Source organism: Leptonychotes weddellii, chromosome 9, assembly GCF_054177405.1.
Source record: "Leptonychotes weddellii isolate Sample4059 chromosome 9, ASM5417740v2, whole genome shotgun sequence".
Lineage (NCBI taxonomy): Eukaryota > Metazoa > Chordata > Mammalia > Carnivora > Phocidae > Leptonychotes > Leptonychotes weddellii.
Window position 1 is genome coordinate 94,364,000 of NC_138377.1, and position 27,559 is coordinate 94,391,558.

Genomic DNA, 27,559 nt, shown 5'->3' on the forward strand with positions numbered 1-27,559 from the left:
ACAAGTCCTACGACTCTGCGCGGACACACACACACACACACACACACACACACAGAGCAATCTCCCACTCCCTACCTCGATCCTGGCACCTACTGTGACGTAGTTTAGCAAACTTTTGAAATCAAACCAGTTTGGCTTCTGTCCCTTCCTCTCCCTACAAACCTCTTCACCTGCCCTCTTGTCTGACCCCACTTCTCTCTTCTGGCCACAGGTCCCTCCCACCGAGAGGAGACCCACTGCAGGAGGGGAAGGGGAAGGGTGGACGTAGCACAGATCTCAGTTCCTGGGCTGCCCTTCTCTACCGGAAAAGGGACTTGGGCTCTCCTGGCATCCGTTTCCGCTGCCATGCCAGGCCCGTTTGACCCTCCACCAGTCCGTGAGGAGCAAGTAATAGACTGTTTGGGAAGGTGGCAGGTCAACCACCGGATGTTACGTTGTTTTATCAGTGTTGTTGGAAGTTAGCCATCAGTCCAAGAAAGCATTGAACTAAATGTCACTGGGTCTGATTATGAAGCCCCCCACCACACGACTCACTATAAAACAGGGGCATGGAGTTCCAGTGACATGGAGAAAGTGCGAATGTAGCCCCTTCTGCTACAAAAATGCTCCCAAAGTATAATAAAAAAATAAAATAAAGAGATATCTAACTGAGCTCTGAGACAAAGGTAAACGCCCAAGTGTAAGAAAAAGTGGGCGGTTTATAGGAGGTACAGGAGGGCAGATGCTGAAGCTAAGGTAGCCCGTGGAACAGGGGACCTAGCCAGCTGCTGCCACCAGCCCCAGCTAGGAGCCTGGGGTTTAACACCCACACAGGGGCAGATGTGGCCTTGGGAGCTGCCGGCTCCATGTAGGGGCAAAACTTGAAAATGCGCCCACTGGCCGAGTGAAAAATAAGGCATTCTGCACGAGTAAAAAGTCTTCCACAAGAAACAAAAACCAGGAGGGGGGAATGGGGAGTCACTGTTTCATGGGCCCAGGGGTCTCCTTCAGGGGTGATGAAAACCGTTTAGGACTAGATGGGACAGGAGCACAACACGGTCAGTGTACTAAACTCCACTAAGCGTATGCTTGAAAATGGTTACTACTGCATTAAGTGAATTCCACATCAATTTTTTTTTAAAGGAAAAAGAAAAAAACAAACCAACCCTAAACCTCTGCCACAGTTCCAGCCTCAGCGTGGAATCCCAAACCAAGTTATCAATGCAAAGACGGGTCATGAGCCACTGAAAACCATTAGTGTGCCTAAGAAGGAAACGCAGAATTGGTGTGTGGGGCACGTGCACACCCCAGGACGTGGGGGAGGAGGCAAAAAGCTCAAGCGTTCACAGTGATAAAGAAAAAAGAAATTATAACCAATATGGGGAAATCACCCACCACAAGGGAGAATCAGCAGTGTCCACCCACAGAACTGATAGTCTAGGAACTTGAGTCAACCAAAATCATGGACTCAAGATAGAATTATCTTGACCGTATAGAACTAATAGCTCCAGATAAAACCATCTGAGACTATAAGCGAAATATGTTTGAAATAACTAGAGCAATCATTGAAGGATTAGAATTCATAATGAAAGAACAGGACACTACAGAGAAAAAATAAAATAAAAAAGCAAACCCCGCAGATCTGAAGAAGGACCAACAGACCTCCTAGGAATGAAACACACCGTTGTTGAAATTAAGACCTCAACAGACAGGTTAATTAGCAGAGCTAAAGGACTCGAAAAATGGATCGGAGGAAAATCTCCAAGATACAGCATGGAGAGATACAGAGACGAAACATGAGAGCCTAGGAGAGAGAGGGAGTGAAACGAGTCTCTAACATTTTGGAGCTTCAATAGGAGAAAACTGAGCACATGAAGGACAGGAGGTATTAGAAGAGACATGGCTGAGAATTTTCCAGAACTGATAAAGCACATGAATCCTTCGCTTGAAGGAGATGTATAGCCTCTGAGGAGCAAACAGTGAATGAAAACGACTCCACACCCAGACACGTGCTAGGAAAACGACAACGTGTGCAATGACAAATTCCCGAACACAACAGAAAAACATCCTCACGCCCTGAGGGAAAAATCACTGAAAACCTGCAATTCCACAGGCAGCTAAAGCACCATTCAAGAGTGAGAGTAAACTGAAGGCATTTTCACCTCCAAGTCTAGCTGGATTGCAGTTAAGATTATGATTATGAAATAAAATCTAAACAACAACAACAAAAATAAAATACGGCATTTTCCGACGAGCGAAGCGTAAGAGAGGCGATTGCTCGTGGACCCTCCCAGGAAAAACTACTGAACACGGCCCTTCAAAGAAATGAAGCCGAAGCTAGAAAGGAGTGAGACGCAAGAGGTGAAGAGCAAGCAAATCAGTAAACATGAGCTAAATTTACATTTAAATAGCCATCCACCATATAAAACAACTGCGATAATAAGACAGGGGTACCTAAATCCCAAAAATGGTGTGAGGACTTTGCTGGAGTTCAATCTTAGGCATCACTCAGGTGCCCTCAGTGCGGCCAGTCTCCTGGACTGTCAGCTGCTGGCTCCCCCTTAGCCATCCCGGGTGGTTCATACTGACTCCACTGGGCCTGCGCAGTCTCCCTGCCGGGATGCTGAGCCACCCCTCCCCCCACCCCCCAGGCCACATACCTGGAGCTGCTGGCTAATCCCTCCACTTCTCCATTTGGATGAAAACCACATGCAGGGCTCTAGCATTCCAAGCAGCCGCTGAAAGGGCTAGATGACTCCTCCAGGAAGTCCGGGGGCATTACCTCCCCCACCAAAAGGAAAAAGGAGATGGGGGATTGCACAGATTAATTCCCCCTCCTTGCTGGCTGCTCTGAAGCAGGCACTCTCCTCTTGCCCATCAGGAGAGGCCCTGAATACCAACAGGATGCACCTGTTAGGCATCATGCAGTGTAACCATCTTCAGCGGTAGGTAGACCAGTGGTTTTCAAAGCATGGCTCCCAATGCAGCAGCATGAGCATCACCTGGGAACTTGTTAGAAATGCACATTCTCCAGGACGCCTGGGTGGCTCAGTCGGTTAAGCATCTGCCTTCAGCTTAGGTCATGATCCTGGGGTCCTGGGATCGATGTCAGGCTCTCTGCTCAGCGGGGAGTCTGCTTCTCTCTCTCCCTCTGCCCCTACCCTGCTTGTGCTTTCTCTCTCTAATAAATAAATCTTTTTTAAAAAATGCACATTCTCCAGTCCCCTCCCCAAGTCTTCTGAATCTGAGACTGATGCTGGGGCTCAGTAGTCTGTGTTAGAAGTTAGAACACGTCTTCCAGGTGATTCTTACATTAGGTAATCAGGTACTCGATAATACATTTGAGTGAATTGTGATTACCATGGCATCTGTGTGGTGCTAAGCATTGATAGTGCTCACCAAATACTTTGGCCCTCTGCTTTCAATACTTCAAGCCCTCTTTTCTCTGCTACAGCAACCAGCAACATTGCAGACGCCCTGCTCCAACAGCCTGGGTCCTGGCAGAGGACGGACATGTCAAATAAATAAGGACCAAAATTCTATTGGTTTAAGCCACCGGGATTTGGGCGTTGTTTGTTACAGCATCATAACCAAACCCATCCAGTCCAATAGCGCCTAATATTTTCAAAGAGCAGTTTGCTGAAATATCTCAAACCCCATTTTGTAAGTGACAAAATCAGCTCCACCTGTGAAGCAAAGATGCTCACTGCCCTATCTCCCAAGAAAGGAGAAAGAAAGAGAACTGTGTTTGTGCCCGGTGATCCTCAGGAAATATTTGATGCCTGGGTGACCAAGAGGAGCTAGGACTCAGCTGTATCGGCAGCTAACGGAGGGGGTGGGCAGTTCTGGTGTAGAAGGTTCTAGAAGGGCTGCCAAGGGCTCTGGGATAAGGACAGAAGTTCTGGGGCAGGGGAAATGGCACAAAGAGGAGTTTGCATCTGTATCAAGCTCTATGCATTCCAGGACATGCTCACTCATTGTTTTATCTTACTCCTTCCATGCACGAGGATGATCCATCCAATGCCACAGTGGGTCCAGAGAGGCAAAGGGACTTGCCCAAGATTGCACAGCAAGTTGATAGCAGAGTCAGCCAAGGCTTTTACTCCAGGCCAGTGTCCTTCTAGTATCTGCTAAGAAATGGGCTCCAGGAAGGTGGTTCTGGAGGGAGGATGATGTCCCCCCGCCCCAGAGCACAGATGTTCCTGTGCACGGTCCTGAGGACTCTTGGCATCAGATGGGTTCTTACCAGGTTCTGGTGAACCTCACGGTTCTCTGGCTCCCAAGGGGTGGAGAAGAAGTGGAGGGGGAGGGGCCACAGGGCATCGATTCCTGAAAGCCTCCGGTTTTGCAAGCTCTCATCTGGCACCCAGAACCCTGGGCACCATCCCTCACGCAAGTTCCCTGACTCTGGGGTCTCCACTCGCTCCTGGACAGCTGACAAAGCCTGGCCGGTCCCCTTCCTTTCTTCCCATTACAATAAGCAGGAACAAGAGAACATAGCAATGGCCGACACTTACCTGTTCATGGGCTCCATTGTGTCCCCCTAAAGTTCATATGTTCAAGTCCTAATCCCCAATTCTCCAGAATCTGACCTTATTTGGAGATAGGGTCTTATTAGAGGTAATCGAGTTCAAACGAGGTCATTAGGGTGGGCTCTAATCCAGTCTGACTGGTGTCCCTATACAAAGGGGAAACCTGGAGACAGACACACATATCAGGAGAAGGCCGTGTGAAGAATGGAGTTCCAGCGCCTCGAGCCTCGGAGCTACCAGAAGCAAGGGCAGAGGCCTAGAGCAGAAGAAACCAACCCTGCTGACACCCTGATTTGGACTTCGAGCCTCCAGTGGGGTGAGACAGTACACTCCTGTGGATTAAGCCAGCCAGGCTGTGTGGCTTGAAACGGCAGCCCCAGGGAAATGAGTAACTGCCTCAGCCAGCCAGCCTCCCAGCCCAGATCTGCCCCCCGCGGTAAGGCCAGCTGTCTCCCCGTCTTTGCTGATGGGGTTCCCTGTCCCATCCATGCCCAAAGACACCATTCCATCCAGCCCAAAGCCCCACGAAGCCCCCCGAGGGAGAGCAGGTCACAGCGCTGTCTCCAGCCTGGCGTGTCCCATCTGTGTTCTTTCACACACTCGCCTCTGGCTGTTATCCACGGGTTTTTCTGCATGTGGCCTGTCCTTCCCAACAAGACCATGAGTTCCATGAGGGCAGGAGCTATTCCTAACACCTCTCCTATATCCCAAGGCATAGCACTGCGGGCACGCCACAGTGGGCATCTAATAAATACTGGGTTGAACACCCTTCGAGGGTTTCCCCCTTCAGTCTTCTGTCTAGAGCTGATTCCTCCTTTTTTTTTTAAGATTTTGTTTATTTATTTATTTGAGAGAGAGAGAGCACAAGCAGGGGTAGCGGCAGAGGGAGAGGGAAAGCAGGCTTCCTGTTAAGCCCAGAGCTCGATGTGGGGCTCGATCCCAGGACCCCGGGATCCTGACCTGAGCTGAAGGGAGACGCTTAACCGACTGAGCCACCCAGGCGCCCCTAGAGCTGATTCCTCATTAATACTCGATAAGTGGGCATGGCTGAAGAAGACATCTCTCCATTCTACTCTGCCCTACTTTATGAAGATGCTCATCGAAGCATCTGTAACTCTGGGGGCAGGTATCCGTGTACCAGACCATCTCTTTCCACTAGGCTGCCAGCTCCTTGAGGTAGCAACTGTCCCTCGTGTGTGTCTATGTCCCCAGCACTCGAGTAGGAAACAAGTCGACAAGGAACAGTGTAAATCGAACGGATAAACATGAACATATGGCAGAAATGATTTACCGTGGGTCCAAAGACTCTGTAAGGGATTTGAGGGCTCCATGGACCCACTGAAACTGTGTGCAAAGGGCTGTGTGTGTGTGTGGGGGGGGGTTATATATGTCATGTGCATTTTCCCAGGGACAGGGTCCATGGAGGTGCGAAAAATTAAAACAAAAGCCAAGAGTGAAAAAATGGTAAGACCCAAAGTCATGGAGTGGGGAGCTGGCATTTATTAAGCCCCTATGCTGTGTCTGGTGATATCTATTACTATCCCCATTTTACATGAATGGAAACTGAGGTACCAAGAGGTGGCATCTTGCCTAGGCTCACGGAGAGAGAAGCAGCCCATCCAAGCGGGTCAGAGCAGACTCTAGAGCCAGACATCCTAGGTTCAAATCCCAGTTCTACCACTTTCTAGCTGTATGATCCTGGTCAAGTCACTTAATCACTCTGTGACTCAGTTTCTCCATCTATAAAATGGGAGGGATCAGGGAACCCACTTCAGAGAGCTGTTGTGAGGAGCTGATGCATTCATGTATATAAAGTGATTGGAACAGTGCCTCGTGAGGGGGGTTGTCCTGTGAAGACTATGCGGATGAGCATAAAGAGGAAGAAGTTGGGGGTGGACAGAACTGAGACTCAAACCTAGACCTATGGGACTCTTGCCACCCTGGGTCATCACTACCAGCACCCCGCATGCCACAGTGACCCATCTCACTGCTGAAACTCCTGTCCCCCTTTGGGAGGAGCCCTCAGTCCTAAAATTGGCTTTTCCGGCTGGCTTCCCGGAGGTGGGCTGGCCCATGGCCGTGACATAAGGAGTAGGTGGGAGATTGTAAGACTGGGTCTGTGCAATCGGGACACTTAGTGCTTCTGCCCTGCTCTTCATTTTCCAAGACCTCTACCAACAATTGCTGATGGAAATTAGAAAAAGAATGTGCTCCTCTGTTCCTGGAGCCCCGTGCTGACAGCTGAATTCCCTTTATCATTTCCCCGAGTCCATCCTTGCGCCCTGAGCCCTGAAGGGCCGCTCACATCCATTCTGCTCAGGCTTTGTGAGTCCTGGGTCACAGCCCATGCCTGGCTCTCACTTTCCTCTGGGCAGACAACAGCAGTAAAACCTTGGTCTTGATCTCACTTCTACACCCAGGTCCCCGTAGGAGCTCCATCCCAGGTGAGGCGTTGGCCAATGCCTTGTCCCAGTCCAGTCCTCTGCCCCGCTCCTGAGACACAGCCTTTTGGGGATGGCTTTGCGTGAGTATCTTTGTATGTTTCCCGCAAAACTATCACTACGGAACCTATTTGTGGGAGCATTTTTCATTCACTCCTGTAATGCAATTAGGATCGAGCTTCTCCAGCAAGAGGGGATATGTAACATCAGGAGGGGAAAATTGTCATTTCATTCCTAACACTAACACGCCCACCCTGCCCAAATTGGCTCTCTGGTGCCGGCTCACTCTACTCACCCAAAGGGCAAGGAGAATGCTAACAAGGAAAATCACTCTCCAAATCTGCCTCCGAATGAAGAAGCAGAAGCTATGGGGGTGGATTCCCCTCTGTCATTAATGGGGGGGCTCCCAGTTTCTCTGACACTCTCCACAGTTGGGGCAAAACTCTACTGCCCACTGGAGTGCCCCATACTGGCCCCATTGCACCTGTCAGAGGTGGTGGGAAAGAGTCCGTTGGACTCGAACAGACTCTAACCCTACAGTCATTCTCGCTGAGAGGTTAAGTGACTTACCCAAAGCTACATCTCTGGGAAGCTGGGACCGGAACCCAGATCTGCAGACTCCTGGGTATCTCCCACTGCAAAGCACTGCCCTCCCACCCAGAGCGCCTGCGGCTGCCAGAAACTAAGCCCTCGCGCCCACCTTGTCCTCAGGTCTCCTGATCCTTTTTGGAAATGTTCCCACTTCCTAGAACCGGCCCCTTGTGATCTACCTTATTCTTACTACCCTCCTTCTCGGTACTACGGTCTTGCTCTCCAATGATCCAGCCTGCCTTCCTTCCTCCCTTCCACCCTCTCTCCATCCCTCCACCCTCTATCCATCCATGTCTCCTTCCATCCAGCAAAGCCTTCTGGAGCCCTTCCGATCTGTGCCAGGCACTCAGCCCTTCCTCCCCGCGGCTCCTCAGAGCACGCTCCAAAAGTGTGCACTTCTCTCCTGACCCCATCAAAGCCTAGAACCGAACGGCGTCGATCCAACCCGCTTAGGAGATCGACCTGTTGGACAAATTTGTGCGAACGTGCTTGTAGCAGACCCAGTGATCCCTGCAGAGCTGCCGGCAGGCAGGGATTTCTGGAGCCCTCAGCTCAGCCAAGGCCTGCTGCCCAGGGCCTGGCTGACAGCCCCCTACCTCCCTTCCCCTTGGTTCCCTCCCCTGCCCCAGGGAGGCGGCCCCTACGTACGTATGCAGAAGTCCCCATTCTCGTAGTAGCCAGGGCAGCACTGGGACCTGCGACGATACATGGTCCGGAGGCCACGCCGATACGCCATCTTATAGCTGATCCTGAGGCACAAGGGAGAAAGCCACTTGAAAGTATTGAAAATCAATCACTCGCGTTAGAGTGATATTTGTGTTAAGCTATATTGAGGATGCCATTCAATAATTACTTTAAAATGCATGGTGGCTGCGAATATGAAGGAACACAATAAAGAAAAATCGATGGCTGCATCTGGGCCACTGTGATGCAGAAAATATTACTGACACAGCGTCTGCCACACCTACTTTCCCCAGTCTCGTCGGCGTGATGCCGAGAAGGGTTTCGGAAGGTCCTTTCTGGGGTGACGGTGGGAGGTAACTAGGCGCTTCTCCTGGAAGCCTCCAGACCCTGGGGAGCTCCTGGGGGGACCCAAACTGGACTTGGGCCCTGAGAGTGGCCAGGGCCACTGCCCAAATGAGCAGGCTGCTCGCGGCCTCCAGGGACTCGGTCCACCCGTCTGGAGAACTGAAACAGGATCAGCAAAGGGCCCTCTGAGTCTGACCCAGTCCCAGGGAGTGGATTAACCTCCCTCATGCTAAAAATAACATGTCCTGGGCAAGAGCTTCGCATGCCATCCCTGGGAAGTCTCAGAACCAGGCCCTGGCTCTGCAGCAGGAAGAAGTTATAAGGCCCAGGGAGCAGAGGCAGCTCTGACCTGGGAATCGGAGACCTGGAGTGTACCTCTTCTGCTGGGACAGGCATGGACACTTCATCCTGTGCCAGAGAGATTTCTAGGCGCAACGTCACTCCATTCTCTATCTGAGGCAGGTAACAGGACTATGTCACCTTTGTTTTATTTCCTTTTTACCGTTTTTATTCTTATTTTATGAACCCCCCTTCTGTTTCATGGATGAGAAAACTGATATTCAGAGAAGTTAATGACTCGCTCAAGGTCACACAATGAATCAGCTTCAGAATCAAGATGTGAACCCAAGTCACTCTAATTTCAAAGCCACCAGGCTTAATTAACCTACTGCCCAGTGCCAGTCCCCACAGGGTGGCTGGCCAGCCATATGGGATGGCCATAGTGAATGAGAAAGACCAGGTAAATGGCTGGTGGGAAGACAGAGTCCTTAGGAGGAAATCAAGATGGGGTATTGGTATGCAAAACCCCTTCCTCACACCTAAAGTCAAAATGGAAGAATTTGAAGTGGCCATTAAGGGACAGAGAGAGGAACTAACTTCCCAAGGTCGTGATGTATGACTAGGACTCAACCCCAAGTCTTCGGGCCTTGAAGCCAGAGCTCCTTCACATCCCCACCCACACCCCAGGGGAGCCTGCCCTGAGGACCCCTCCTCAGGGGGCAGAGCAGCGGGGACCAGACATGGGAGATGCCTACAGCCTGCTTCCCATGGATGGTCAGGCCAACTTGGGAAGGGAGTCCCACAGCCCTCCCAGTCTTTAAAGCCCTCGCTTTATGACAAATGACAGTGCAGGGCCCCGGGGAAATCCGTGATATTTGGGAGTGTCGTAAACTAAGGTCATTCTACTTTGTCAAAAGCCCATAATGAAAAGTAAGCCAGCCTCCAAGTGAAGCTCCTTCCCCGGTACAGGAAAGCAGCTCCCGGCAATTTTGGGGGTGGCGTGGACCTCTCAGATAAAGGAAGAGTCAGGGTTGGCTCAGAGTTCATCCAACCCAGTCGTCCCACCACACAGGGGTATCCCCCAGTCCGTCCAGTGGAGAGGTGGTCTTGGCACCATGGCAACCTCCCAGGAGAGAGATGTCTCCCGCTGCTTCTGGCTCTCCCACCCTTGCTTGCTCCCAGCGCTGGGGTGGGGAGCAGCAGAGGGAAGGGGCCAGGGACCAGGCTGTCAGGAAAAGGGTGCTGCATTTAAACAAACCATTCCACACTGAAGCAGACTGATAGTGTGGCTGTCAGCATGCACACCCCAGGTCAGCAGGAAAGCTGCGAGGCAACTCAGTAATTTAGCAAAATAATTCATGTTCCAGGAATGCAGCCTATTTTAATAAGCAGCCACTCACTCACCTTCCCCCCAGCGCTGATGGATGGCAGCCCGGGCCTCCGAGTACCTAACAAAGCCACACCTCAGAGCAAACTTGGCTCTGGCACAGGGCCTGACAGGGCTCATGGAGGGAGCAGGACCTCTATTTCTGCCTCCACCTTTGACCGGGGCCACAGGCAGCCAACTTGGCACAGCTAAGGAAGCTGGAAGGGGATATTTGGTCCCACCTCCTCATTTCACAATCAAGGGCTAGGGGAAGGGGATGCGGTCATGGCCGAGTAGCTCCTATGGGAGCAAGGTTCCTACCAACAACTATACAATCTGGGAGAAATATAAAAAAAAAAAAAAAAAAAAAAAACAACCACAACTACCAGAAGGCACCAGAGAGGGAACAAAGGTGGATACTGGAGGGAAAGAGAAATTCGGAAGAAGGAAATGACACTGGGCAAGGTTAGCCCAAGGGCAGACCCCAATCAACCATATTCCAGGTGGCTACAATTCAGGTAGAAAACACACAGCCTTCCTGGCTTAAAGCACTACAAGACAAGTCCAGGGTGGATCCAGCAATTTGAGAGTGAAAAGTGAAACCCCAGAAAAGAGAGAGCCACAAAGAGGAAGCCCCATATTCTTTGTAAAATCTCTGCCCAAACTCCTGGCCCCTGAATGGTATGTGTAGGGGGCAGGTCCCACACAGTCCCGCTAAGGCTAAAAATATGGAACTTTCGGAGTCTGGAAATCGAATGCAGCCAGATTAACTGATTGCCGAAACAAACAACAACAACAAATCAATCCTCTCGGGAGGAACGTAACAGATTTCATTCTCTACAATCTCTGCTGTTCACAGTGCCCAGAATATAATTCAAAATTACTAGATGCAAGGAGCAACTGGAAAATACTGCCTACATAAAGGAAAAGACAATGAATGAAGACCACCGTGAAGTGGCCCAGATGTTGGGATTAGCAAATAAGGATGTCAAAGCAGCTATCATGTCTATGCTCACAGCAACTTACGAACAAAACCCCAAAGAAAACCAGGACTTTGGCACTTCAGCATAGAGCAAGTTTCCCCATCCACCTTGCTACCACCGTGATTCAGGCATAAACCACAAAGAGGGACAAGGCCCCCACGGAGGAAGCCAAAGAAATCTGGAACCAACATGGATGCTCGGCAACTAGGGAAGAGGCCTAATAGGTGGCTTTCCCCTCATGCGCTCACCCACCCTTCATCTGCTGGTTTCCATCCCTCAAATAATAGTGCCACCTTGCCCAGATCTAATAGCTCGCTTCTCCCCGTCTTTCCCTGCACTTTCCAAAGCATTTTCTCATCCCTGACCTCAATGGACCCTGTGAGTAGGTAGGGCAGAGATCATCGTATGTTTGATGAGCACACTGGGAATTCCCAAATAAAGCAACTTGCCCAGGGTCATCCAATAAAACGTGTTCTCTCTTCCTTCCTCTCCTCTTTCCCCCAGCAACATGAGAGAATGGCATGATCTGCAGGAGGGCTGCAGACAAGGGAGCAGGGGACCCCCACACAGTCATTTAGATTGAGCTCTTCCCATGGGCAGCCCGGCCAAGGTGACAAGAAGGTGCCCAGTTCTCTCCTGTGCTCAGTTCTCCAAGCCAGATGCCCTGCCATGGGGCTACATCTGCTCTGAGGGATCTGCCTGAGGTTGGAGGTCCCCCCGCTGACCCTGAGGCAAAGATTCAAGGACAAGCATTTTATTGGAGAGGCAATCTAAGGAAGCACTGGGAGGGGAGGGGGGAAAAGAGACAGGGAAGAAAAGGCAGCCAATTCATGGTGCACTGGGATATGTGTAGAATGTTCCTTTACCCTCAGGGAGAGGGAGCTGGGGGGGGGGTTTACCCAGCAACTCCCCATTTCTCATTGGGTGAGGGATGCCCCCAAGGGCAGTAATTCTCCAGCACTTCTGGCCCGCCCTGCCCATAAGCTTCTCCGGCCAGAAGGAAGCCCTCAGCAGAGCATCTCAGTTGTTCAGGGTAAAGACTGAGCACCAAGGGGATACACGCAGTGCACTGCCTACAGCTACTCCAGGGGCCTTTTACTAACCGGCACGTAGGAGAGCCCTGAGGGCCCAGTACATTCTCCCTGCCCCATCACCCGAGACAGGTACTCACCGGTGTCGGGTGCACTTGAACCAGTTGAGGATGTCCGTGCATCGCGTGTAGTAGATCTGGTCGAAGGGGTGTGCGTATGATTCCTGGACGGTCACGGCGTAGCTGAGAACCAGACAGGAGGTGGAAGCTATGGTCAGCACTCGAGAGGCTGAGCTGATATTCAAGATGGGGGCTCCTGCCCCAGGGGAACCAGGCCCGCAGCCAGGCATTCAGGGGCTCCAACCTCCCCCCCAACCCCACTATCCTCCTCCTGTCCTGGATGCCCTCAGCATTCACACCTCCCTGACCCAGGTTGGATCCAAGACATATCCCTTACTGCCCTTTGGCCCGGCTCATTTTCTGAAATTCTAGATCATTTGTTCGTTTATCAGAGAATGAATAAGGGAGGCTTTAGGTTTATTCTATGTGGCTCTGGAAGGCAGAGCCAACAAGCTTTAAAATACTTTGTTCGGATTTTTATGGGTTTCAAAGCATATATATGGAAGCTGATCCTTGTAGCAATTTTATGAAGTGGTCCCATTTTACAGCTGAAGAAACTAAGGCTCAGAGAGAGGCAGCTTGCCCAGGTCACACAGCCGGTACCAATTAACTGCTAATATTTATTGAGTGCCCTGTGCTAAGTGTTTTAATCCATTTTAGTCCTCACAATCCTATAAGGTTGGTGGATTGCTATCTTCATTTTACAGACAAGGACAATGAAGAAAAGAAAGAGTAAGTGACTTCCCCAAGGTCCCCCAGTTGCCTTCTGCTCTGTCTCCAGTATAGCGGTGGGAGCATCAAGGACATGCCCCAGAACTCCTCATCGAAGCACTATCTTGTTATGCTGCCTGTTAGCTATAAACCTGAACAGTGGGAAGAAGTCTCGGGGGGGAAGATCTCAGCCTTAACCCATAAGCCTTACTACTTGCCCGCCCCCGGCAGGAGGTGTATGAGAAGGCGGTCGAGCCAGGATGCTGAAGAGAAGATTCACACTTGCTGTGCAGGCTGGGAGAGGGCCCCAACTGAGATGTCAGGAATTAATTTTTTTGTAGGTTGGTACTCCTCACTGTTTCCCCCCCGACGGCTCACTGACCTGGGCCAGATGGCCAGATCCAGGCTCTAAAAATCCGTCTGCTTTGCCTGAGGAGACTGTTGGTTTGCTTGCAAGGGGGCTGGGCAGGCCAGCTCCCCGAGTGGGTCCACAGCAGGCTTTAAAGGTCAAAGATCTGGAATCCAGAAAGAGGGCCCCGGAGAAGTCAGCAGGGCACAGGGACTCAGGGCCCTGGAAAATTCTGGTTCTTTGAAGCACTGAGGATGTAAGGAGGGTCCCTGCTGAGCCTCTAACAGCCGGTGCAACGGAGATGTGAGTCACAGGCACACGTCTGTGCAGACATGGGCCAAGCCCGGTTCATCTCCAGGCTTGGGGACACCGAGGCAGCTCAACACCCACCCCTGGCTTCCCAAGGGGCCCCTTCCAACTCTGAGAGTCCACGATCCTATGTTTCCACGCGGCTTCTGAACACCTCACTTAGGGCAGGAGAATGAACGGCTCAGAGTGCATGAGCTCTGGGTCACATTTGAACCCTGTCACCTGTTCGCAGGTGTCCTTAGACGTGTTGCTTAACTCACGGAAGCCTCCTTTTCCTCGCCTGTAAATTCATGACAAAAATTGCCAGGGACTTCACACAGTCATTGCGAGGATTCAGCAAGGCAATAAGAGTGTCCACCTCTCAGGGTGGTGGGAAGATAAAGCAAGAGAAGACATGTAAAGTGCTCAACACAAGAGAATACATGTAAAATTTTTAATGGGTGCCCAGTGTCGAATGGATGCTGGCCACCATTATTATATGACCACAGCAGTTCACCTCCTGCGCTAGGCACTGGGGGACATTTCCTCCCTGACTGTGGTGGGGGGCGGAGGAGCAGGACCCACACACGGAATGGACTCCCTGCCTTTGTTAAGCACTCGGGGGGACTCAGGCACCCCTTCCAGTCCTGACAGAGACAGTGGGTGCTCAGAGAAAAGGCATCAGCCCGACAGAGGGGTGAGGAGAGTGTCATGGGGGACGGTCCCGGCTCTGCAGGGGTGTCGTGGGCTGAGCAAGTCTGGCAATGAGACCTTGAATCAACTCCAAGTCTCTGGGGCGAAGGGTGTGCCCCCGGTTTCATGGCTGGTCGGTTTAACATGCTCACTTGCCAACATGCTAATGAGGGACCAGATTAATCTTGTAGAGCTGGGCTTTATTAGCCAGGGGAGGTCTTTCCACTGGGTTTTATGGTGGAGGGGCATAATTAACAAGGAGCCCGCCAGAAGCACTAATCCAGCTGAGAAATTCTCCCTAAGCGGTCTCTGAGGACCGGAGCGTGTTTCTGGAATGACACAGACTACATCTGTCCATGTGTCATTGGAAGCGGAGCTCAGGTGGGCAAGCCAAGAAGAAGGCACAGGGTGTTATGGGCATTGCCTGCAAGGCCTCCTCCCTAGGGGCTGGAGAAGCCACAGGGGTCCCCCGACTTCACTTTAGTTATAGGGTCAGGCCTTGTCCTCCCATCAAAGGATCACCTCGGCTGACAGCCAGCTCAGTGCAGGCTCCGTTCAGAGTATTTTCATATTCCAAATTGATTGATATCGGGGAGGTCTAGAAAATTAGAGAACTCGGTTTGAGTTTGAACTGATCCACTGTTCAAAGTGATGCAGTCGGGACCCTGAGAAGAGGGATGTGAGGAAGGGCTCTGCCATCAGGGAAGGCTCCTTGGAGGAGAGGGGCCCGGTCAGAGGAGCTGGGGAAGGCAGAGAAAGGCAGACGGGGAGGGGGTATTCTGGAGGTGGGGATATAGCACAGCCAGGGGCAGGAAGCAACTGTGTCTCAGCCAGGACAGGTGGATGGTAGGGGGGCTATTGATGCTGGAGTCTACATACCAGATACTAATAATGTGCAATTTGAGCTGACAGCTTTCTCACCTTCTGGGAAATAAAGGTTTCAATTCGCCAAGACCAGAAGGGGCAAAGGGCCTGAGTAACCTCAGAGTCATGCAGAAAGCTTATGAAAAATGCATATTCCTAGGCTCTACCCTAGACCTCTAGCGTCCGAGTCTCTGGGGCTGGGACCCGGGAGACTGTTTCTCATCCACACCTCCAGTGAGCCTGATGTGCATTAAAGTGTGTGAGAAGCAGTTCCCGCAAAGCCAGAGGTATCAACAAGAAAAGACCATAATTGACCTTTACGGTCCTGAAAGCCCTTTCATGACACTGGCACCCTGATCCTCCTGCGAGCCTGGGAGGCCAGGGCAATTATTCTTCCCCCTCTACAGAGGTGGAAGCAAACTCAAAGCGGTTCAGAGACTTCTCCCAAATCATTACAGCTAGCAGGTGGCGAGATCCAGACTGGAATGAACCAAGGTCTTCTCCTGACAGATCCTGCCTTCTTCCCCCTTCCCCTAAAAGGGGCACGGTACGGCACCACCTTCTGCTCCCGCCCCGACTGTGGGGACTCCCACAGGGCGCCCAGTCCCTGGCGATCATGCCAGTGGGGGCACAGTCCGTCTGCTGGCCTAGCCCATCCCTGCAGGGCCCGGTGCTGCCCGGGCGGGGCGCCTTGCCCTGCCGTGGGGCCGGGATACTCCCCCTCACAAGCAGGGAGCATGGACAGCCCCACTCGCTGGAGCTCATCTTAATTTTATTCATTTGATTTATTAACATCTAAGTGGCAGAGTCGTCCTGGTCAGCACAACCAATCAATTCCAGGGTTTAATTCGGTTTTTCCTGATTGGGTCTCTGGTCACTATCTCTCTGCTCACCAAAATCAATACTTTAACCTTGTACTTCAAAGTCAGGCTGTCTGCAGGGCCCTGGCCCGTTCCCCGTGGATCAGGTGCGGCAGCCGGAATGCAGCCAGGTCTTCTGCTGACGCCCTGGGCCGCACTTCCCCCGGGAGCCCTCCCACCCCGGCTGGAAGCAGCGGAGTCCCCTCACCCGTCCTCCGTGGGGCGGGCAGTCGGCCGCCCAGGACAGGGGAGCCGCTGCACTGACGCCAGTCCTGGGGGACCAGGCAAGGCGTCACAGTTTTGGAGAAGAGCACATCTGGATCACACTCACTGCCCACCCCCCCCCCACCCCCCGCCTGGCTGTGGACAGGCACTGAGCCCCTCTGTGCCTCTACTTCCTCATCTGTAAAATGGCCGGGAAGGGCAAACGCAGGGAGCGACCAGAGTTCCTTGCGAACTATCAGACAGCAGCACTTAAGTCAAGCCCCTCGGCCTGGAGCTCCCAGGGCCCCGAGTGTAGACAGAATCGACACTGCTTGGTCCTGTCTTTCGGCGCTTGCGCTGTTTCTCCAGCTGGACTGCAGGCCTGCGGTGGGCAGCTTCTGTACCTCCCGACTCTGCTTTTGTCCCAACCGTACCAAGCCCCGGGGGGAGGCCCTCAGGGAACGCCTGGCCGTCCAAGACCCACATCTTACCTCTCCCAGTGGCTGCACACGTTGGGGTCCTCGGGGTTCAGGGACAGGGCAGTTTGCAGGAGGGAGAAGATAATGAGCTCTGTCGCGGAGAGTGCCATCCCGGGCCCTGGGGGGTACAAAGGAAGCAGCGTCATTAATCAGACCGTTTTCCCAGGCATCTGTTCGCCACTGAGTCTTCTCACACGAGGCGGCAAAACAGACTCGCTAAACAGACTAAGTTTGCCCCCAACGTCATGTAATGAGCATTTGATATTTCACACTTGTGGGTTTTGACTACACTTCACCAGTTCTGAGTAACCGGGGAGTGGGAAGCCTGAGTCAGGGAAAAGTTGGTATTCCAGGCCAGGGCTTCTGAAAGTTTGTTGGCTTGTGGACTGCTTTGAGAATCTCATGCAAATTCAAGAAATTCTCCCCAGAAAAATGCCCACATGCACAACTTTTGGCTGTAAGATCAGGGTGTCCTCAGGCCCCTGAGCCCACGCTGGGACCAAGAACTCCTGACCTTTAAATGCAGGGTCTTCCCCTCGGTCCCTTCCCCCTCAGCTCTGATGTGCTTTGCACATCCACTCTCCCCTTCCCCAACTTCCTGCAACAAAGAAAGGGAAGAAAGGTGTCTGGTGGCCCCTGGGGAAGCTGAGCTGGGAAAACTCTTTCAGGCTACCCAGAAGGCTGCACCTTGCTTCTCTTGCTGCTATGGGATATCCATCATTGACACCCAGCCTGATGCACACATCACTCCCACCGAGGGATGAAGGACTGGTGAGGGGCTTCGAGGAAGCAGCTTGTAGAGTTTGATCCAGGGCCCTGAAGTGACAGCTTATGGCAAGTGTCAAGTGTGCCTACACACATGTCAACCCCCTTGGTCCCCTAAACTGAGGACTCCCCCAACAAAGGGCTCCTCACGGAGGCAGAGAATCATTAAGGTGGGAGTAACCACAGTGACCCCCTGGCTCCTTCCTGCCCTGGAAATCCAGGACCCCGTGGTCCTACAGACTTAGAGAACTGCGGGGTTCCCACCTGCGGGGACAGCCCAGGGGAGCTGGAATTCACATGTGCTCAAACATCAGCTACAGAATGAATGAACACCGTGACTCAGAAAGATAGCACTATTTTTCATGTGTACACAGATGCTGTCGTGATTTGCTTAAAAGCTTTACTGAATTCCGAGTAGCTTTTCTTCTCAATCTGCTACACTAAAAGATGCAACTTCTAATAACTGGGGGCGGGGATGTATAGAAAATATTTTGACATCGGAAAGGGTCCCCGGGCTTGAAATGGTAGAGGATCCAGTCCATTGGCCCTGAGCTTGCTGATGAGGAAGGACTCACTCCACTCAGGGACAGACAAGAGCAGCATGCATGTCGCACACACCCCCATCTTACCCAGAGGGAAGCTAAATAGAGCTCCTGTCTTCGTGAAAGGTTAAATACTCTCCTGCTCGTCCCCAGTAATTTCCTCACTAAATTCTTTCTTAGCAGCTCCTTCAAAGATAAACAAATTGTCACAAATTCTGTATAACTGTAGGGGTCCAAATTAATGATTAATGAGGTTTTTCTGTTTGAGATCTGAAAATAATCTGGCTAAATGTATTTTGAAAATCAGTTTGGAAAGAGAAAAGCAATTCTGGTGTTTCCACTTAATTTGCCAAGCCAGGAGTATGCAGGTCACAGCCCCTCATCTCCCCTCCTCACTCACCTCCCCCCCCAACAAGTCCTTGGAGACCTAAGGGACCCCCCCAAAAGGCGGGGCACAGCATGGGGCCCACGCCCCCTCTAGGGCTGCAGGGCTTTCAGCCCATTCCCCTTGGAGAGCAGGAGCCACAACCTGGATGAGAAAGAGTGTGCCCAGATGTAGCATTAAGTTCTGGGGAGAGCCAAGTGTAGGATGAACATCGTCTTCCAGGTGGGGTTTGGGCAGATCCACCACCAAATAAATTAAATAAAGGAGTAAAGGAAGAGACCCGGTGCTCCGAAAGGCACAATGTCGGAATGCCAGGGGGAGAGAATGCCTCATTCTGGTTCTCTCTACGGCCCTGTCTCATTGACTCGGCCACTCCTATCATCTCCCGAGTGGACCCCACGACCGCATCTTCAAACTCATGAAGCTCAGAACATCAAAGGATGAAGCCCCCTGGATTAGAGGAGAGTGTTCCTCTGGCCCCCTTTTGACCCATGGTGATAGGAGAGGGGTGGGAGATGGAGGTAACTAGGATCCTTGCTAGAATTTGGGAGATCTTTTAAAATCTTCATGCAAACCTCTTCCCTCTACGTCGGATGTGGGTAGGACAATTTGGCCGACTCCCACTGGCCGTGGGTTACCTGGATGCCGGGTGCAGAGAGGGAGAGGGGGAAGGGGAGGTGGATGGGGAGCACGAGAGGACACAGGCGGCGAGACAGCCTCACTCCTCTGTCCGTGTGGTTGTGGTAAGTCCAGCAGAGCGGGGCGCATTCACACCCAAGCCTGGAACAGCCCTCCCACCAGCAGCCGCACGGTTCCCCATCTGATGCTAAGTCTGCCCCTGTGGAAGTGTGGGAGGGGCTCAGGGAAGAAGGACGTCCAGCCTGAGGGTGGAAGGCTCTCCTTGGACTCGCTCTGCCCTCAGACTTTTTCTTGGAACCCAATCTAATAGATGCAACCTTAATACCCACACTTCCCTCCCCGGGGCCAGACTGGTCTCTCCTGCTCCTTGTTCACACTGCTCCCCTTGCCCTCAAAGCGCGTCATCATCAACTTTGCGTGTCCACGGACCATCAGCTCGAGGCCCGGGCCCTCCACCCTCTCTGGGCTTGGCACCTACAGGGTGCTGGGCACGCTCCATGCACATAGCTTCCAGTCTGGGCCACACGGCCCAGCACTGACTGCTCTTCCCATCTCACATCGCCAGCTTTTCCAGCTCGCCTACTTCATCCTCCCCACGTGTCATGGAAACGCCTCGAAGGTGGGGTCACATCCTAGGCCAAACCAGTCAATTCCTTTGGGGAACTGATTTTATTTTTTTTATTTTATTTTTTAAAGATTTTATTTATTTGACAGAGAGAGACACAGTGAGAGAGGGAACACAAGCAGGAGGGACTGGGAGAGGGAGAAGCAGGCTTCCCACCGAGCAGGGAGCCCGATGCGGGGCTCGATCCCAGGACCCTGGGATCATGACCTGAGCTGAAGGCAGATGCTTAACGACTGAGCCACCCAGGCGCCCCTGAGGAACTGATTTTAGAAAAAGTATTTCTTTCTCAGACAATTCACTGAGGCTAAGTGAAGAGCAGCCAGAGAGGGGCCACGCCCCCTCCCCACGGGGGCAGCTCCTCACCACCGTGAACGTGAATGGGGCTTGGTGCTCTCTCAGGGGATGGATCCCAAAGACATATGCTCACAAGATGACTGAGGGAAAATCAATGCTGCCACAGTGGTTATTAGGCCGACTCCATTTGGAGTGACAGAGGTTAACGTATCGGGCACCATCTGATTTAGGGCATTAATAGTTAAATAAGAAAATGCCCCTGGTTTCACTTCGAAGGAAGGGAGTGAAGTTGCAAAGGTGAAGACATTTCCCTCCTGGCGGTGAGATGTGGCTGCTTCACCCCGAATGAACCGGGCCGGAGGCTGGAGGGGAGAGAAGGTGGCTAGGAGGGGAGCCCTCACACCTGCCCCAGCCTGAACCAATCGACTGAGCATTCCCGGAACACCACCAGCCTGGCCCTGGGCTGTGCTGTGGACACAAAGAAATAGCATGGGTCAGCTGCCATCTATTTGAGGAGCTCAAGCAGCAAGCGGTGAAGTCCCGCTGGGGGGCTCCTGGGAGTGGGTGGGACTTCAGATGGACAGACCGTGGAAAGGGAGCAGGCCGAGAAAGGGCATTTCGGGAGCGGGTAGAGCATAAGCCAGCGCCCGAAGGCAGGACTGTGTGGGTGGTGTTGCAGGTAGTAGATGGTTTCCACTGCAGACCAGTGGTGGCCACATGGGCAACTTTGGGAGGTGTTTTCCAGAACGGGGCTCAGTAGGACACTAGTCCCGTGAGATATTGACAGAAATCTCCCAAAGATTTCCATGAGTGAATTAGTTCAGGAAATGCGGCATGTGCTTATTTCTTCATTTTAAATATTCCAGTGTACCTTTTTCTTTTTTTGAAATTTAAAATCAATTAATTAACATATAGTATATTATTAGTTTCAGAGGTAGAGTTTGGTGATTCATCAGTTGCATATAACACCCAGTATTCATTCCATCAAGTGCCCTCCTTCATGCCTATCACCCAGTTACCCCATTCCCTACCCCCCTCCCCTCCAGCAACCCTCAGTTTGTTTCCTAGAGTTAAGAGTCTCTTATGGTTTGTCTCCAGTGCACCTTAACTCTAGGAGCAGAGGTCCTCAGGGTACCTGTTTGGAAAGCTCTGCTCCTCTCCATCAAGGTCAAGTGTGAAGGAGCCCTGGTCCCGTCAATCCGCATCCTTAGATGCGGTTTATATCCTTTGTTTCCTTTGTATTCCTTTGTTTATTCTAACACTTGAGGGCCTTCTGTGCCTGGCACACGGTGCTCAGGGAACCTGCCCCTGGATAACTCAAGAGACACTGACATCACAGCAAAGGATCCCTCCTCCCAGCCAGACCTGCAGGCTGGGCAGACCTCAGAGATGGCGGCCTCCTCTGGAAGCCCATGCCTCCTGCCGGGGCCCTGCCATCACCAACACCTGTAGAGCCCAGCCTGAGTCTCTGGTTGGCAGCACACACCTGGCCAGACACCAGATGCTTACATCAGCCAAGATGCATAAAACTGGGGCAGAGGGCAGACAGACAAACAGATGGCCTCTGCCCTGGGATCGGTAGTTATGACCTCACAGTCCATCTGTGCAAAAATCTTCCCCCACCTGCTTCCACCACCTGCCTAGTCCTCCTGACCGTGCCGAAATCTTAGGGACACGGACGCCTAGTCCACGTACCTGGAACCTGCTCTCTGTCTACCCCAGGCTCTTCCAGGGAGCCCTTCCGTCCTGACAAATTTGCATTGACGGCAGGGATGGTGGTGGTCAGGCACTATTTTGTGGGTCCTGGGAGGTTTCACTTCTACAACACTGGGCATTGATCGGTAGTAACGGCTTGGCTGAGAAACTGGGGCTGAGCAGGGAAAGTGTGCCGTGATCGATTAGTAATGCCTGTCACAGGCACACAGGCACTGGGTGGGAGAGGGACACACCGGGACCACGCACCTGTCCCTGTCCACGTTGTTGAACGGTTGTTACTAGCTTTAGAAATTGCTCTTTTTCTGTATGAACCATCTAGATGTGGACTCAGCTCTTCCCTCTGGGCTTTCAAACCTGCACATCATTTTCCCTCCCTTGGTACTGCACTACGAGAACGCACATCATGAGGGCAGAGATGTGGGTTTATTACGTTCACTGCTGCCCCCAGCACCCAGAGCGTTGCCTGCACATAGAAGGGGCTCAATACCCCTCATCAACCAATTACTGGCTCTACAGCCAAGCACCTCCCCTGACCTCTCAGCCATCCCCAGCCTCAGGCTCAGCCACATCGCTTGTGTCTGTCCCGACAGAGGCCACCAAAGATCTGTCCCGACAGCAGGTCATACCGCAGGGGGCATTCCACGCTGCGTTAACATTGCCCCGCGGAGACATCAGTCTGTTGGCAACAGATACAGTGAGCATGGTGACATCCTGGGAGTGGATTCAAAGACCCCCGCCCGGGCCACCCCACCAGCGCCAGGGTACATCTGCTCCAGGGACCAGCACAAGGCGGGCATTGAAGCCTACTCAATAGTTCAAGCTGCAACTGGGGGCTGACGTGTTCCAAGTACCTCATGAAAAGGCACTTTCAGGCTCGGAAAGCAGCAGAAGCAAACCCCAAACTGGAACTGATAAAGCAAACGCCTCACATCCCTCCCAGCATGTGGGTATAGAGAGAGAGACTTCTATCTTCTATTTATAGAACACACACACACACACAAGCTTCTCTATTTTTTTCTGAATAAAACAAAACAAAACAAAAGTTTGCTCTCAAAGGGGCAAATGCCACGGTGATCATCCCGTCCGGCAGACCTTCGCCTTCTTCTGCCCACTGATCTCTGAGCTGGCTCCCAGTCCCCAGGCCCCTCTCTGTTTACTGGCCTTGCTGGGGTCTGATTAGTGTGAGATGAAAAGCGGAGCTGTGATCAGCCCTGTAATTAAGAGGCTTCACCCTCTGCCTTGATGAAGCTTCCTGCCCTCCCGCAATCCCACCAGGGGCCAGGTTTATGTCGAACGCTTTCTAATCTCTCTGCACTTAAAAAGAAAAAAAAAGTTTTCAAAATAAATCCACGGCTCTTAATCTCCAAAAGAGTGATTCCCTGATAGTGGGAGCATGGCAGAAATCCCCAGGGCCACCGTGGAGACCCTGCCAGGTGCCTGCCCACGGGGATAAATCAGAGGGGATTGGAGGCACCTCCAGAGATGCGGTAAACGTCCTCTTCAGAGTCTGGGGCCTGCCATCCCAATAAATCCTGCTTTCTCCTTGCCCGGGAAGCCTCGGGCTGCAAATCCTGAAAATGGCACCATGGAAGCCCTGCAGCTCCCATTAATCAGGGTCAAAAGGCTGTCCCGTCCCCTGCACCCTCAAGCCCTACAGACCGAGCGGCCCTGGCATCATCCAGCCTCAGAGAGAAATGACCGCACGTCCCTAGGGAGGGGGGAGTGGAGGAGTGTAGAAACTGCCAGGCCAATAAAGCACCCCCCTCCCTCACCCACTGTGCCGGGCCCTCAGCCCTCCCATTCCCAAACAGCCAGCAGCCTCCTGGCCCTCCAAAGACGAAGGGAAAAAACTTACTGTGTTCTTAGACCATTCCATTTCTCACAAAGCAATTATCTCCATCTTTCCATTTCTCTGCAAATCAGGGCCATGCTCCAGCCCCGAGGCCTCCTGCCCCTCCCAGCCGAGCCTCCCCAGGCCTGGCTCAGCTTCCCTCTGCCACCACCCCCCCCCCGGGGCTGGGGGAGTCTCAGGACCATGGGAGTCCCACACGCCCTAGCATTAAATCATGGCTCTGTCCATACATCCCCAAAGATAAGTCAGTCACTGGGGGCCATGCACCCCCGTGGAGATCAGTCCCATTCCTGCCCACTCTGAAAAAAACACTTCTCAGACTACAAGATGCAACCACCAGTGCCTGGATAGGGAGGAGCGCTAAGGGACAAAGCTGGAGAATCACCACCGCTGGCAGGTCAAGCATCCCACCTGGGCGGAGGTGAGGGATGACAGACTGGACAACAAGCCGCACGGTTTCAGAACTGGCACCAGGACCTGGGAGCATCAACTGTCCAACACCTCGTCCTCCTGGAGGGGAAACTGTCCCCAGGGGACTGGTTCAAGATCACAGGACGCGTGGGTGGCAGGCCTCCATGTGAGAGGAATAGTGAAGCCGGACTGACATTGTTCGAATCCTGACTCCACCCTACTGGCTGCACAACCTGGATAAAATCATCTACCTGCCTTAGGGCTGAGTGTTTCCCATGGACCACACCGGGCACGACCAACTTCACGGGGCTGTTGGGGTAGTCAGTGAGTCAGCAGGTAAAGCACTTGGCCAAGCCCAGCATCTCGCACATAGAAAGTACCCAATAAAATATTCGTCTCCTCCCAACCCATATTCCGCCACCTCAAAGATCCTTCTAACTCTCTAATTCTGACTTCTGGAATTTCTAAGGAGCTGGAGGGAAAAAAAAAAAAAAAATATATATATATATATAATTGCTGGAAAATCGAGGTTTAGTCGTCTCTATGTGGTGACTACTGGGTCAGTTTTCAGTGTACAATTGTCAAGACAGGCCTCATGTTTCATCCACTCAGCACACATTTATTGAACACTTGCCAGTCACTGTGGGCACAAAGATGACTCAGGTAGGCCCCTCCCCCAAGACCCCCAAATGCCTGCTGGAGGGTGTGTGGGAATGGCTGTGAGAGGGCTATGGATCCAGGATGTGGCTTAATTCAAAGCGCCGAGGCCTTTCCCTGGCAGGAAGCCTCAGGCAAGTGTGATGGGATATCAGAGACCTTCGTGGGGAATCGATGCTTCACATCCCTGCAGGTGCCTCCCACGTTGAACCTGGCCCATCTCCATTCCTGTTGCCTCTGAATCCACTCTTGATTAGCGCTGCCTGTTTTGAAGAGAGAACAGCCCGGCCGCGCAGGACTCAGGGCAACTCCTCCTGCTGGGGTCTTCCCTCCTGAATGCCCACTCCGCTCAGAAGCAACTTGGCTTTCCAAAGGCCCCGTCCTTCCCCCTCTGCCTGCTAAGGGCACTAACTTGCTGTGTGACCCGAGAAAGGTTTTTTTCCTTCTCTGAGCTTCACTCTCTTCTTATCCCAAAGGCGGGGGTCCGACTGCATCATCTCCTGGACCTTTAAGCTCTACAAGTTCACCTACAATGTGTAACCCTTCCCTGCTCTTCCCCCCACCACATTCTTCTCTCTTACCCCATTCCCAGCCTGGGGCTTGCCCCATCTCCCCATAGCAAGGAGACACACAGAAGAGGTCGGAGAACCAGAGTCTAATCCTGGATCCCGGAGAACTCATTTCACTGCTCTGAGCCTCCTTTTCCTCTTTGACAACATGGGCAGGATGAGAGAGCAACAGACCCTTGGGAGGATTCAACTGTAGTTCAGGACCGGGAATGCGGGGATCAGTAGCACTGTGATGGTTGGGACCCGTAGTTCTGACCCCCTCCCCGTCCATTCCTCAGCATCCTTTTAATTAAAGACTGCCTTCTTGTCTTGTGCTCTATTTCCACCCAGCACCCATATCAGGGCAGACTCTGTCCCCTCACGTCTTGGGGGCCACTCCTCCCCGGGCAGGAGCTAAACAGGAGGACCTGGCTTTTGGCCTGCAGACATGCACATCAGACTATGGCACCTCTCCGGGTTTCCTTCTGGAACCTTCTGGAACCTTCCACATGTCTCTAGGCCAGAAGATTCTGAAGCCAGATGACTCAACCCAACTGTCCCAAAGCCCGAAGATCTCTATGCTTGTGCACTCGTAGCAGAAACATGCATCCGTGTATTCTGTAAAGCAACTTGGCAATGCATAACAACCTGGTTTTTGTTTTTTTTTTTAAAGATTTTATTTATTTATTTGAGAGAGAGAGAATGAGAGAGAGCACATGAGAGGGGGGAGGGTCAGAGGGAGAAGCAGACTCCCCACCGAGCAGGGAGCCCGATGCGGGACTCGATCCCGGGACTCCAGGATCATGACCTGAGCCGAAGGCAGTCGCTTAACCGACTGAGCCACCCAGGCGCCCGCATAACAACCTGTTTTAATGTGTATCTGTAATCCAGCACTCTACTTCTGCAATTTCTTTTTTTTTTTTAAGAAATTGGCCAGTGTCGAGGATAGGTTCAAGAATGTTTGTTGCATCGGGCGCCTGGGTGGCTCAGTCGTTAAGCGTCTGCCTTCGGCTCGGGTCATGATCCCAGGGTCCTGGGATCTAGTCCCACGACGGGCTCCCTGCTCGGCAGGAAGCCTGCTTCTCCCTCTCCCACTCCCCTTGCTTGTGTTCCTGCTCTCGCTATCTCTCTCTCTGTCAAATAAATAAATAAAAATCTTTAAAAATAAAAAAATTAAAAAAAAAAAAAGAATGTTTGTTGCATCATCTCTTAATAAAGAGATGTTTGTTGTAGCATTGAAACAACCTAAATACCTAAATCAGTAGGGCCCTTGCTAAATAAATTCCACCGTGTCTACATAACAAGATATTATGCAAACATTAAAATATTGATGTGCAGAAAAAATAGGGAAGCCTATCCACTAAAGCATTAATAGTGATCATCTTTCATGGGGGCTGGAGGGGAAGGAAGCGGTATCATAGGACTTGTGCTTCTAAGTCAGTATTTTTATTGTTATATGAGTGTTTCCTGCAACAAACATTATTTCCACCATAATCAGAAAGGCAAAGATATTTTAAGATAATGTACATAAGTTCACCAACATGGAAAGATAACCCTGACGTATTAATCTATGAAAAACACAGGTTACAAAACAGCATGTGCATTAGGATCGCATTTATATAAAATGTAGAGAGCATGTTTATGGTATGTCTGTGTGTGTGTGTGTGTGTGTTGAGAGCAAGCAAGATGGAAAGATATCCGAAAGGACGTTTAAAATGTTAAAGATATCCAGGTGATGACATTTTAGGTGACTTACTTTCTTCTCTATACTTTTCTGTACATTTGCATGTTCTACGATGAGCTAGTCTCGATTTTAAAATGTGAAACACCACAATAAAGCCATCTTCGTTTTGGAAACAAAGAAGGCAGGGTCCTTTGGACAGCGCCCCCACAGCCTACCTTCCTCTAGGTCTGGATTCTCCCGCACTGCCCCTTGGGGTGACTTTTCCCAGAGAACAGGGATTCATCAAGCCCTGAGCCTGCTACCCCTAGGGACACAGGCCACTTTACAGGGCTCCCCAGGCAGCCCTGGGAGCCATCAGGCTGGGGCAAAATTGCCATTACAATTGTATGGCATGGGTCCATGCTGTGATTGTATCCATGCTGTGATTAAAAACATTATGCCATTTCAGGGCGCCTGGGTGGCTCAGTTGGTTAAGCGACTGCCTTCGGCTCAGGTCATGATCCTGGAGTCCCTGGATCGAGTCCCGCATCGGGCTCCCTGCTCTGCAGGGAGTCTGCTTCTCCCTCCGACCCTCCCCCCTCTCATGTGCTCTCTCTCATTCTCTCTCTCTCAAATAAATAAATAAAGTCTTTAAAAAAAAAAT

At 51.9% G+C, this 27,559-nt stretch overlaps 1 protein-coding gene across 2 annotated transcripts in view; it reads right to left on the minus strand.

The window, feature by feature from the left end:
• The window catches only part of MEGF11 (multiple EGF like domains 11), a 327,464-nt gene that overhangs the window by 206,086 nt on the left and 93,819 nt on the right, over positions 1–27,559 (minus strand). For both annotated transcript variants that reach the window (XM_081831278.1, XM_081831277.1), the window contains 3 exons: positions 16,811–16,916; positions 12,372–12,473; positions 8,192–8,292 (listed from right to left, as the gene is read on the minus strand). In XM_081831278.1, coding sequence (XP_081687404.1) covers positions 8,192–8,292; positions 12,372–12,473; positions 16,811–16,916 — 309 coding nt within the window. The remainder of the gene's footprint in view (positions 1–8,191; positions 8,293–12,371; positions 12,474–16,810; positions 16,917–27,559) is intronic.